Source organism: Plecotus auritus (genome assembly GCF_963455305.1).
Source record: "Plecotus auritus genome assembly, chromosome: 9".
Taxonomy (NCBI): Eukaryota; Metazoa; Chordata; class Mammalia; order Chiroptera; family Vespertilionidae; genus Plecotus; species Plecotus auritus.
The window spans coordinates 10,051,114-10,063,670 of record NC_137783.1 but is presented as its reverse complement, the minus strand read 5'-3'; the positions used below and the strand labels follow the sequence as shown (position 1 = coordinate 10,063,670).

Here is a 12,557-nt window from a genome sequence, read left to right as displayed (position 1 = left end):
CCCACTCCTATCCTGTATTCGTCTTCTTTTCTATCGCGATGTCCGTCTTTTTCTGGCTGGTTCCCTGGATATTCTCCGTGCTGACCCCTTAAAGGTTTTAGACATTGCACACCTCTCTCTCCTTTCTGACAGCCTTCTAGAACTTGGTCAGGGTGTCCACTGGTGAACAGAAGCCCTTAACTTTGCTGTCATCAAACTCTGCGAGAACCTGCGGACAGCAACCATTTCTCAGTCCCGCAAGTCCATGTAGTCTGGTGCTGTGGACGCAAAGAAGAATGATGGCTTTTGAACCTTACGGAGCTCACAGCCTCCTGGGAACATAGACTTTCCATCAGTGATAACATGGACACAATGATCGTGACCATAGAGGGCTGTGCCAGGTGCAGTGAAGGGTTAAAAGTTCAGGGGGCCAAGTCAAGGCTGAGTGAGACTTGACAGATACACTTGGCAGGCAGCCCCGGGGGGAGAACATTCTAGACCAATAGAACGGTACATGCAAAAGTCTAGTTTGGGAAACCACAAGGAACCCAGTATGGCTGGGGCACAGATGGAAGTGAGGGATGGCCACAGACACTGGACAACGAGGCCCGGGCCGTGTGCAGAAGGAACTCACATTTTCTCCAGTACAAGTGGGTAGCGAGGTTCCTTGCTCTGCACAGCCACTGGCGAGTTGGCTTCGACACCATTGACATTCAAGGAAGCGGGCCTCGTTCAGGGGCCTTAAGAGATCTGGGCTCCCCTTAGCTACAGTAGCAAGGGGCCGAAGCCTTAGAGAAGCCCAGAGACAGAATATTCCAGAAAAGAAAGGGTTCGTGAGCATCCAAGTTGAGCTACCAAGGTGGGTGAGAGACATCCACTGGACAGGTCTGCCCTGTCCTGAAGGAAATGAAAACTCCCCTTCCCGGCCTGGGCCGGAGGCTGGGCCTGCGCTCGCCTGGATGGACGTTCTCAGCCACAGAACTGCCCCACTGCCCAGTGCCTGTGCCGGAAACGCACCCAATACAGGCACTGGTGACGCAGCGGAATCTTACCCAAGACCCCACCAGGAGCTCTGCCAGGCAGCTGTTTCCTCCCGAATCTAACCCACGTTCACACTCCGTGTGGGCATTTTCTTAGAGGGAAGGAAAGCCACGTGTAGAAAATACTTGGCTCCAAGCTAGGTGGTTGCCCTTATGTTTTCTGGCCCGAGAGGAAATCTATACGCACAGGCACAAGGCAGCCGAGTAGGAAGGCAACATGGTGAGGTCGGGGGGGGGGGGGGAGGGCTGTGCAAGGTGCAGTGAGGAGTTAAACTTCAGGGGGTCAAGGTGTCCTGGCAGAGAGAGACGCCAGCGATAAGCTAGGAATCTGGAAGTCACTCCCTAACAATCACAGCGCCTGGGCACTTTCACTTCCTCCAAGCGGCCTCAGCCTCCCGGGGCAGAAAAATAAATCTTGTTGTAGCACAATTTTATCCTTTAAGGGCGCTACGTAAAGAGCTTTGGAATATTTTAAGAAAACGGGCCAGTACCTTCTCTCCTCCAAAACACACACACACACACACACACACACACACACACACACGCACGCACACACGTCCCAGTCATGCCCAGTATCTGTGACGTGAATGCACTTACTTGTTAGCTTCCTCCCCCTTCACCGTGGCCCCATGGGCTAGGTATGTGTAGGGCTTCAAGGAAGCAAAGAGGAGAGGAAACCAGATCCCCAAGATCTGTGCCCCCCATATCCCTCCAAACTACTGAAGGCATTTTCCAGCGCAATCGCAGTGACCAATTTGGGGCGATGACTCCCGACCCTACTGCCAGGGGAAGGGAGGTCACTGCCCAAAGCCGCCTCCGTGCCCTAGAGGCCTCCTGCCGAGGACAAGCGGCTCTTGGCTGCCAGGCCCGAGTCAGGAGCCCGCTGTACTGGAGAAATGAGGCTGGCACGGACCAAGCCCACCCTCCTGCCCTGAGAAATGGGTCCCATGTTCTCACAGGGAGAATGCGGGCTGCTGGGCTGCCCTTAGCATCAACATCACCCTCCTGCACACGTGAGCGCCCAGGGCACTGACCTCGGGGGTCAGAAGTAGCCCCCTCCCCACCCCCACCCCCCCACACACACACACACTGAGAATTCACTAATGAATTGGAGCTCTGGTCTCCCTCAGTCCTGAGCTGAGACCTGGGGGGTGAGGGCGTGGGAGGGAGTCACGCTTCAGAAGGATTTGATCTCAACAGCAACAGCCTAGCTTCTCCCTCTGAGAACAGAGCGGTTCCCACTCTGGGGGGAGCAGCGCACGGCACGGGGCGCGACACCTGGATCCCATAACTCATGGAGCGGATCTGCTCGCAGCCTGAACTGTTTACAGTTCCCCGCACCCAACCCACATCAGAGGGGCGGGGGATGGACGCCGGCCCACTGCGAGGCCAGAAGGTCAATGGGAAAAAATTATTTTAGTCAACGCTGAGCCTTCGTGCTTGGAACTTCGGTCCAAACTGTGGCGCGTTCTCATGCTCCCCCTGTGCGGGCGCCAGGCCCCTCGGAGGCGCGTTTCCAGGGATCAGGGCCCGGGCCAGCTGGGGGAGGCACCCCACGCAGGGCCCGGACCGCTGCTTCCACACTTCAGGCTCCAGGGCACAGGGCTGAGGACTGCAAGGATGCAACGAGGGGAGGAAGCCAGACCCCCAAAGATCTGTGCCCCCCTACCAGAGAGAGAAGAACTCTCCTGGGAATCCTAGTCACTGCAACACGAGGCTGCTCTAGGCCGGTTAGGATGGCTGGCCGGGTCCCAGGGTGAGCAAATGGCTCGGGCCATGCGGGCTGGGAAGGTGGCCTCCTGTTCACCCAGCCAGGTGCAGTGACACTTGCTCAGGGCTGACCAAGCAGCAGGCCCACGCCGAACAGTGTCCCTCAGGCCTCCTCTTCCAGAGGGAATGCGAGGCTCCTCGTCTGGCTGAGCGCAAACCCCCGTTTCCCCAGCCGGACTCTGAGGTCATCGGCTCCTCCTGGGGGAGCCCGGGACTCTGAGGTCATCGGCTCCTCCTGGGGGAGCCCGGGACTCTGAGGTCATCGGCTCCTCCTGGGGGAGCCCGGGACTCTGAGGTCATCGGCTCCTCCTGGGGGAGCCCGGGACTCCAGCCTCGGCTACTTAGAAGTGAGAGTCTGGGGCCACCGGGGACCTGGGGTCACGGGGAGGCTTTCTCTTTCTGGCCTCAGGTTCTCAGGGCGCCCTTTCCTAGATTCAAGACCCAGGAGACCTGACCGGAATTGGCAGAAAAACAGAGAGAGGGAGAGGGAGAGAGCAGGAGGAAGCGGGGGGGGGGGGGGGGGGGGGGGGGGAAGGGAGGGAGCAGGAGGAGGAGAGAGAGAAACTGCCCGGGGAACCTGCGTGAGCCCTAGTGCCTGCCCACTGGGTGAGCGCTTGTCATCCACCGACCTGCTTTCCCACAGGCTCATTCCAGGGCGTCTGGGACGTGACTGACATGAGCCAGAGACAGGCTTCCGCCCTCTGCAGCGGCACGAGCCCCTCCCGGCTCCAGTGCCTGCAGACTCTGCAGGAGATGCCCAGGGCCCCAGTCACCGGAGCTGTCCCACAGCCACTGGGTGGCGGCCATCCAGACCCATCACACACACCATGATCCTCAGCCACGCCTGCAGCACCGCTGACCGCAGGGAGCCCACCCCTAAACACGCTAAATACATGTATGGCCCCAACTCCTCCGTGCCTGTCGCGGGCCGGCCACGCCGCATCACTCGAGCCCTAGGTGTGAGGGTGACACCTGCTGCTTCTGCCCAAGATCTGCCACGTCACCCCTCTATCTTCTTCTATCGGTGCCTCGCAGAAGCCACGGGGGCCCTCTGCAAACTGTGGCACCGAATGGGGTGTCCATCTTTATTTATTCGAAGAATGTGCTAGGAGGGAATTCCACAAAAGGCCTGACTGCCAGAGCAGGAGGGTGGGGGCCATCTCTAGCTCATAAGGAGTCTGGGATTGTAACTGAGAATATCTGCCCCCAAGAAGACCCACCACTATAAAAATGGAGACGGGGCGCCCCGAGCAAACTCGTCACCAGCTAGGTCCCAGCCCCGACGTCAGGGGTGCCGGGCACCCAGGCAGAGCTCCTGCCTAAAGGCCGCTATTGGAATCTCAGTAAATCAGCTCAATATGTTCCAGAACAGCGGGTATTCAATAAAAGAAGTCAGTGAAATCTCCAACAATAAGCTCATTCAGCACCATCTCGTCTTCTGCCCCCATCTGTGGACTTGCATCTAGTTCACATGAATCAATCCTGTTGTGTAAAAACTGGGGGAGAGAGGACGGGGGTGGAGGATGGAAGGAAATGGCAGGAGTCCACTTGTTGGTCTCACAGGAAGGCGAGGACAGTCCCCAGGCCCAAGAAGATGCCAGTGTGCCAGGGTGGTCCTGGGAGATGGTGGCGACGGTTTGCTGCCCAGGTAGAAGATGGGCGTGCCTGGAATTTCCCTGCCTATGCACTCCCAGTGTCTCCTCCGCCGCCCTCCCATCCTTGCCCTCCAATGAGGAGTGCGCCCTCGGGATGGCCCTTCCAAGGTGGACCATCCACAAGCCAGGCCTGGCTGTGCACCAGGGAAGTTCCACTTCAAATAGGCACAAGAAATACTTCTTGTCTCCCCTCCATGTTCCCCCACAAAGTTGGGACCATTTAGAACCAAGGGCTACTACTCTGCACATCTTCCTGGATCCCCAAGAAGAGGTGGACGAGACCTGCCTTTATGAGCAACAACGAGTGACTTGTTTGCAATGAAGAAGACTTGCACGTGTGAAATTCTGTGCAATTCACGGCTGAAAGCAATCGAAGGTCCATGGCCTTCTAACAAGCTGCACTTGAGGAAGATGGGGAGACAAATGCAGCTCTCTGGGTCATAGTTCACCCAGTTCCCCTGAAAAGCCAATTCCCCCGGCGGTGGGGGAGGGGAGGTTTCCTTTTTTAAACAGAAACCACCAAGATCTTCAGACCCCACTAGGACCACCCTTCACTGTCCTCGGATTCCACGGCCCATCTCCTGGACAGGTGCAGCAGGGCTGGTGACTCTGCCTGGCAACAGGAGGGCGGATGCCTTACGCCACGTGGTCCGAGGTGCGTTATTTTGCTAAATCATGGGTTCTACCCTCTCAAAATCAATCCCAGCTAGCGAGCAGAGTCAGACTGCCAGACACAAAAAGTCAGCCAGGCAACATCATGGTGCAGACTTGGGTTCTCCATTTCAATTCAATAATTTATTGTTGGGGGAGAGGGGCGGGGGGGGGGGGGAGAATATGTGCAGAGAGGCTGTCACAGTCAATACAGGAGAGGCCTGTGGGGGCAGAAGCAGAGCGCCCGGGGCGGGAGCTGGAGCTAAGGCCGCCCTGTGCATGGCTCTCCCGGCTCACAGCTGCCTGGGTGGTAAGAGAACCGTCCATTTCTCTAAGACTCAGGGGTCCTCAAACTACGGCCCGCGGGCCCCATGCGGCCCGCCGAGGACATTGATCTGGCCCGCCGGGTGCCGCTGCCTGTCCTGCTTAGCAGCCGACTCGTCCCGGGCCCGCAGTGCACATAGGAATTTGTTCATAGTTGTTTTTTTTTAAACTATGGTCCGGCCCTCCAACGGTCTGAGGGACAGTGAACTTTAAAAAGTTTGAGGACCGCCCTAACCGGTTTGGCTCAGTGGATAGAGCATCGGCCTGCGGACTGAAAGGTCCCAGGTTCGATTCCGGTCAAGGGCATGTACCTTGGCTGCGGGCACATCCCCAGTGGGGGGTGTGCAGGAGGCAGCTGATCGATGTCTCTCTCTCATCGATGTTTCTAACTCTCTATCCCTCCCCCTTCCTCTCTGTAAAAAATCAATAAAACATATTAAAAAAAAAAAAAAAAAGTCTGGCCCTGACCGGTTTGGCTCAGTGGATAGAGCGTCGGCCTGCGGACTCAAGGGTCTCAGGTTCGATTCCGGTCAAGGGCATGTACCTTGGTTGCAGGCACATCCCCAGGAGGGGGTGTGCAGGAGGCAGCTGATCGATGTTTCTCTCTCATCGATGTTTCTAGCTCTCTACCCTCTCCCTTCCTCTCTGTAAAAAAATCAATAAAATATATTTTAAAAAAAAAAAAAAAAGTCTGAGGACCCCTGCAGTGGACCGAGAGCCTCCACCATCACACCGTGTGTGCCTAACGGACAAGCCCCGTGCATTGAAGATGCCATCGAGCAGTCCGTACTTTGGCTTTGTACCAAAACGCCTCCCCCTCGCCGCTGCACCCCCAGACCGCGGCCGGCATGACCACACCAAGACCTCAGGTTCTGTTGACAGCTGCAATGGCCACCTGGTGCTGCATGGAGACCTCGCCTTCTACCCCAGCATCACCAGCTACTGGGGTTGAAGCCCAGATTTCTGGGGGTATAATGTGCACAGTTCTGCGTTTTCCTAAGCACCCAGGGCTCTGTGACCGCCACTGCCGTAAAGATTCGAAAACTACAGGTTTCTGTCATGCCACACGTCTCCCTCCTGGTGCCCCTTTGTGGTCAGCGCCTCCCCCCACCCTCAGCCTCAGCATCGACGGGCCTGTGTTCTTTCCCTCCGGTTTGGCTTTCCCCAAAAAGCTGCATACGTGGCATCAGGCGGTGTGCGGGCTTTTGAGTCTGGCTGTTCTCACTGAACATCCTGGTGTGTGTCGCCCGTGGTTAGTTACGCACTGTTAGTCTCTATGTCTTGGACTTCGGCTTTCGTGTCAAAGAGACTAGCTGACTGGCTCCAGGTCATCGCGGCGATGGAGAAAACAAAGTCCTGATCTGGGGCCTTTTCATAAAGCGGAGGCCTGGCAAGAGGGCGGCCATCCATCTCCATCTAGCCTGGGACTAAGGGGGTCCCGGGGATGCTGGACTGTCGGTGGGAAAACCAGGCAAGTCCCGGGCAACCCGCCATGGCCTGGCCACCCTCCTTGGACAAGCTGCCTCTAAGAAGCCTCCTGGCCAGCAGCAGGTGGCTGTGGCTGAGCGGACGGACAGCTGACGCTCCTTTCTCGGTTTAGTCCCCGGGCTGATCTGCGAGCTGCTGGTTGAGAGCTCACCCCACTCCACCAGGCCAGCAGATGTCTCTGAAGCCCTGGGAGGGCTCACGGAAGTGAGGGGAGAACTAGGGGGTCTGTTTAGAAACTGCAGAGCCTCTGCTGGTGTCGGTGCCACTCCCCACTCCTCCCTCATGTCTGACACCCCGGGCTCATTCTGTTTTTCACACCCGCCTGCTGCCGTGTATGCAGGGCAATGCCGGGCTCCTACGTTTTCTATACGTCCCTGCTACTCTTCCCTCTCAGTGGGGTTTCTGGTCCATTTGTTTTGAGACTCACTCGGGAGAAGGTGAGAGCCAAGTGATACAAAATTAGTAAAGAGCTTTTAGTTCTTGTGAGAATGTCAGGGTCTCTCCTATATAAACTTCCTGCGACATCAAAGAAAAGTTGGGCAGGGCCAGGATGTGGCTCCACGCAGAGGGCTTAGGAGCGAGCACCTCCTCACCCATCTCCTTTTCCACTGACATCCACGGGAAGCCTGAGGATAATATATGGATGCTTTCTCTCTCTCTCTCTCTCTCTCTCTCAGAAGTGAGGCTTCCTGAGAACAGGCGGAGCATCCTCAACTCAGAGCTCCCAGTAGCTTCGAAAAGCACATGATGGCCACAGCTGGTGCCCAAATTAACTGTGAGGGCTCCCGCTCCCTCCCCCCAAGAAGGCAGAAACTGGTGGGGTCAGAACCATGTCACAGACGTTTCAGAGCACCTGCCTTCCTGAGTTAACTGAACATGGTCTTTCCTCACCAGTAATACCAGTAGCTCTGACGAGGTATTCCGCCAAGCAGCCAGCGCAACAGGTTAGTCATCGTTATCCTCATGGGGACAGATGAGGAAACCAAGCCCGGAGAGATTAATGGATTGACTTGCCCAAGGTCGCACAGCGCGTTAGTGGCAAAGGCTAGTTTAGCCCCCCGAGCCCCGGAGTGCCCAGGCCGGCACCTGGCTCCGTGAGACCCCTCAGCCTTCCATCCAGAGCGTGGGCACAGCCAGGTCTGTGCCCGCGGGAGCCCTGGAGGCCAGATGAGCTGCTGCAGAGGGCACAGGCAGGCTCATACTCACAAGCAGAAACCTGCACGATCCTTCTCTGTACCACCAGACAGCAACAGCCCTGTGCTGGAACAGACAGAAAGAAGGCTCAAGTCGGGAAAGCTCGGGCGGGCGGCCACTGCCAGCTTGCCTCTCCGCTTCGGGAACGTGGCTTTGAGACGGTGCTTCATTTCCCGTTGCGACCCAGGTCTGCTCTCGAGGGCCAGAGCTTGGGAGGATACGTAGTGCCACTCCTTGTAATTCACTCATTCATTCATTCATTCATTCATTCATTCCCCAATCGTGTCCCAGGGGCTGGGGGGAAGGACCCTTGGAGGAGAAAGACAAGACCCCCATCTTGAAGGAGCTCAATCTAACAGGGGAAGCTTATATCTATGACAACATGACATTAATTCAGCAGACACTTGTTAAGTACCTACAGTGTGGTAGGCACTGAGGAAGCTATACCTAACATAGTGGGTGAAGACAGAGAAACACAGGGGGCTTCCTGGAACAGGAGGCATGAGGGCTCAGTTCTGAAGACTGAGGCGCTGAGACATGAGTCTGAAATGGCTTTGAGCCCTTCTTTCTAAATAAACCCCGCTGTTAACTGGAATTCTACCCTTTAAAGAAACTCCATTTTCAGAATTCTTCTACCCTCTTTCTGACTTTGAGTTCTCAATCTCCTCAGGCCTCAGTGGATCTGTCTCAAATGGGAGTGTTCCAGGGGTGGCTCTTTGGAGACATGATCCTAAAAATGTCCTTGAGAAACAAATTCCCAACATGGCCGATGGCCCTCGCTTTCCCCCTCAGGCTGCTTGCTGCTCTCCGCTCTCAACAGGAAAGTGGTTTTCTTTATAAGAATCACAGTTCTTTCTCTTTTTTTTAAATAAATTTTTATTCAGATTATTACAATTGTTTCTCCTTTTTCCCCCCATAGCTCCCCTCCACCCGGTTCCCACCCCACCTTCTGCCCTTACCTCCCCCCCCACTGTCCTCATCCATAGGTGTATGATTTTTGTCCAGTCTCTTCATGAACCCCCCCATTGCCCTTTCCCCCTGAGAATTGTCAGTCCACTCCCTTTCTATGCCCCTGATTCTATTATATTCACCAGATTATTCTGTTGCTCAGGTTTTTAATTCACTTGATTTTTAGATTCACTTGTTGATAGATATTTGTTGTTCATAATTTTTATCTTTACTTTTTTCTTCTTCCTCTTCTTTAAGAATACCTTTCAGCATTTCATATAATACTGGTTTGGTGGTGATGAACTCCTTCAGCTTTTTCTTGTTTGTGAAGCTCTTTATCTGCCCTTCAATTCTGAATGATAGCTTTGCTGGGTAGAGTAGTCTTGGTTGTAGGTTCTTGCTATTCATCACTTTGAAAATAAGAATCACAGTTCTAAACTGACCTGTGTTGGGCTACCCACATTCCCCCCCACTTCCCTCCCCTGCTCAAGACCGCCTCCTCCCTGCCAAGAGTGCACAGTGACCACAGAGCACCCAGCACGGGCGAGTGCTCAGGAAATCGAGTGGACAAGCACTGGAGGCCGGTTTCTAGACGGGGAAACTGAGGCCAGGGGAGCTCAGTGACTGGCCCAAGGAAACAGAGCACGTAGGTCTCCTGGTTCCGAAGCCACCGTTTTCTTCTTTGCATCGTGACTGCTCCCCCCATGTCTCCGCCTGGGCTCTGGGCAGACGGGCCAGCCTCCCTGGTTTGGAGAAAGTCTCCCTTCTCTGAACGACAGAAGTCTTTAGAGACACATTTCCCATCATGAAAGGGGTTGGGAAGAAAACTGGCACAGCTTCCTCAGCTTTGAAGCTCATGGGCCCCTCCTGGCCCTTTGTGCTGGGAACCAGCCCAGTTCCCAGAAGAGGGGAAGGGCCCAAAGAATGCCCCCACCCTGCCTGGCCAGGCAGCACCAATGGTGACCCCTCCGTATTTCTGTTTCAGACTATTTCACTGCCAAAGCATCAAGGGCTCCCACACAAAGAGCTTCAAAGTCAGAAAGGCTCAAGGTCAAGTACAATCATGAGCGAGCCCTAAGCCTAGGATTCTGAAGCATCGCATTTGAGATTGTTTTAAAGCCGTGTTCCCACAGTCTTGTAAAGCCACTAATAGCTTAAGGTGCATAACATCTGATTTCTGCAGGGATCACAAGCTTTGGTTGAAGCACACAGCATGTGAGCATGAGGTTGAGGGGCGGGGGGGGTGGGGGGTGGGGGTCCATTTCACTCCCCACTTGCTTTTAATTTTCCAGGTGAGGAAGGTGTGTATGTAATTACTTAACTTTTTTCCCAATGGTTCTCAACTTTGGCTACACATTAAAATCACCTGGGGACTTTTTACAAACTAGAATGCCTAAGCCGCACGCACCCTAAGACCAATGCACTCAGAATGTCTACATCCATGTTGTTTAAGCATCCCTGAGGAGTCCTGGGTGTGGCTAAGTTTAAGAACCACTAGAACTTCAACACTGGGCTCCTAAGTGTGGAGACACCACAGAACACACAAGTCCCCTGCAGGGAAAATGAATATTAGCAGCCAGCCTATTATCTTTTCACCAGTTTTTCTTTTTCAGGCCTTCCTGACCACAGACTTCATCCCAGATAAGCTCTCAAGTATTTGCACTGGCTTGCCACTTCACCGCTTCACCGCTCCCCACTCCCCGCTCCCTTGCAGCACCCTAAGGCTGCGTGCCCTCTCCTGGGAGCCAGGCGATCCAACTCAGAAACAGAAACACGGGGGATGCAAATTCAAGGGACTCTCTCAACCCTGCGTGTTCGGATCCAAGAGTGATGCAATCTCAGGAAGCTTTGGCGCGGACGTTCCCAGTGCAATCCACAGTAGGTCAGTCACTTTTGGCCCCGGACACACTCACCAGCTGGAAGAGCAGCAGGAAGCAGAATCCTTGACCACATGGCGAGTTCAGCCAATGGGCTCACGCAGCCATGCAAGGATGCCCTTAGGAGAGTCGCAAATATGTAAACATCCAAGGAAAGGAATCTTCTCAAGGCACCCTGTAGAACTTACACAACGCCGAAGAGATTCACAAACAAGAGGCAGCAACTCTGCCATCACTTGTAATGACGACTCTCATAAAAGCTCCATTTCCCTGGAAGACACTCGCATCCTTGCTTTTGCTGGAAAAACCACAGCTGCCTAGCAGAATGGCTTAGAAAGAGTGGGGACAAAGGCTGGACATATTTCTGCAGTAGACACAGGGTGATATTCCCACCATCCTTTAGCTCCAGACAGCTCTTCCGATGCTACAGAACCATGGGAAATCAAGCCAGCGCCTACAAATAACAGGCTAGTTGTGACTATGTAACGTGCAGGCTGGGGAACATGGAAAATAATTTCTCCTACATCAACTGCTTGATAAGATGTACAAATTAAGAGAAAACATTTTGAGAATCTGGAGACAGTGATGAAGCATTCTACTTACTTGGGAAAGGGGAGGGCTCCAAGTTGGGAATTTAGACACATAGAATGAGGCGTTTCAGTAGCAAATTTTAAAAATATCGCCAGTAAGAATTCTTCTTTATAACTTTAACATATGTCTGAGAGCCCTGGGAGTTGAGCTTGCTTTTTCTTTTGAACTTTGTGGTTAAGCCACTAGACCTAGTCATTCCGTAATTGCCCAAGCTCACCTTTAAAAGGGGCGGGCCTCCACCTCCGAGAAGCAGGAGGACATGAAGATTCCAGTCGGAGCTGTACTGATTAGTTGAAGATTGGGCCCAACATGCTTTATTTTGCACAGACCAACATTGTCATTCAGTGAGTGTTCAGAGCACAACTCATCTACTTCTCACAAGAACGAGAACGGGAAATTTTACAAGGACGGGGAACCCCCACATTCCTCAGCTGACAGGTACAGTAAACACACTGGTAGCATTCACCAGGGAGACTTGAAGTGGAGATTTTTCTCGAATCAAACACCAAAAGATGAGCTGGGTTAGCCTCTGCAATTCAGATAATTCTCAAATGCAGCTGCTTAGCACTCTGCGTCTGATTTACTGCAAAATGATGAGGCAGACACATGTGTTACCCAAAACGTCAACACTCTGAACTGGAAACGAAGTCTCCCTCAGGTGGCAAAGTGCCTCTAACTTCCAGGGTGGGAGGGTTTTAAGCTCTCAAGAGGAAAAGATAAGGATGAAGCCTTTCTCAGGTCAAGGGCCAAGTCCAAAGCTGGTAATACAAAAACCTTCTGATAATAACTGGGCATTTGGAAAGAAGACCCCAAATGTACCCTAACTTAGAAGGATGAATAAGCTGATTGGAGAGAGTCACTTGCAACCTGGACCTAACACCATTCAGGAATGGCAGGCCTGAGCTGGAGGGGGCCCCAGGGGCTAACACTTTCCATCAGGGGGCAACTCAAGTCCTGAGTTCCCTGGGGAAGTCCCTCCCCAAGGGCAGAGGAGGCGGAATGGGGAGGGAGCAGCAGCTGCCATTCTATAAGGAGAGGGA

At 54.0% G+C, this 12,557-nt stretch overlaps 1 protein-coding gene across 12 annotated transcripts in view; it reads right to left on the bottom strand.

Annotated features, from left to right (window-relative positions):
• Positions 1 to 12,557, bottom strand: part of AFAP1L2 (actin filament associated protein 1 like 2) — a 91,341-nt gene that overhangs the window by 77,041 nt on the left and 1,743 nt on the right. For 6 of the 12 annotated variants that reach the window (XM_080688510.1, XM_080688512.1, XM_080688516.1 and 3 more), the window contains exon 2: positions 8,114 to 8,167. The exons of the other annotated variants lie outside the window; for them this stretch is intronic. In XM_080688510.1, coding sequence (XP_080544636.1) covers positions 8,114 to 8,167 — 54 coding nt within the window. The remainder of the gene's footprint in view (positions 1 to 8,113; positions 8,168 to 12,557) is intronic. 12 annotated transcript variants of the gene reach the window in all.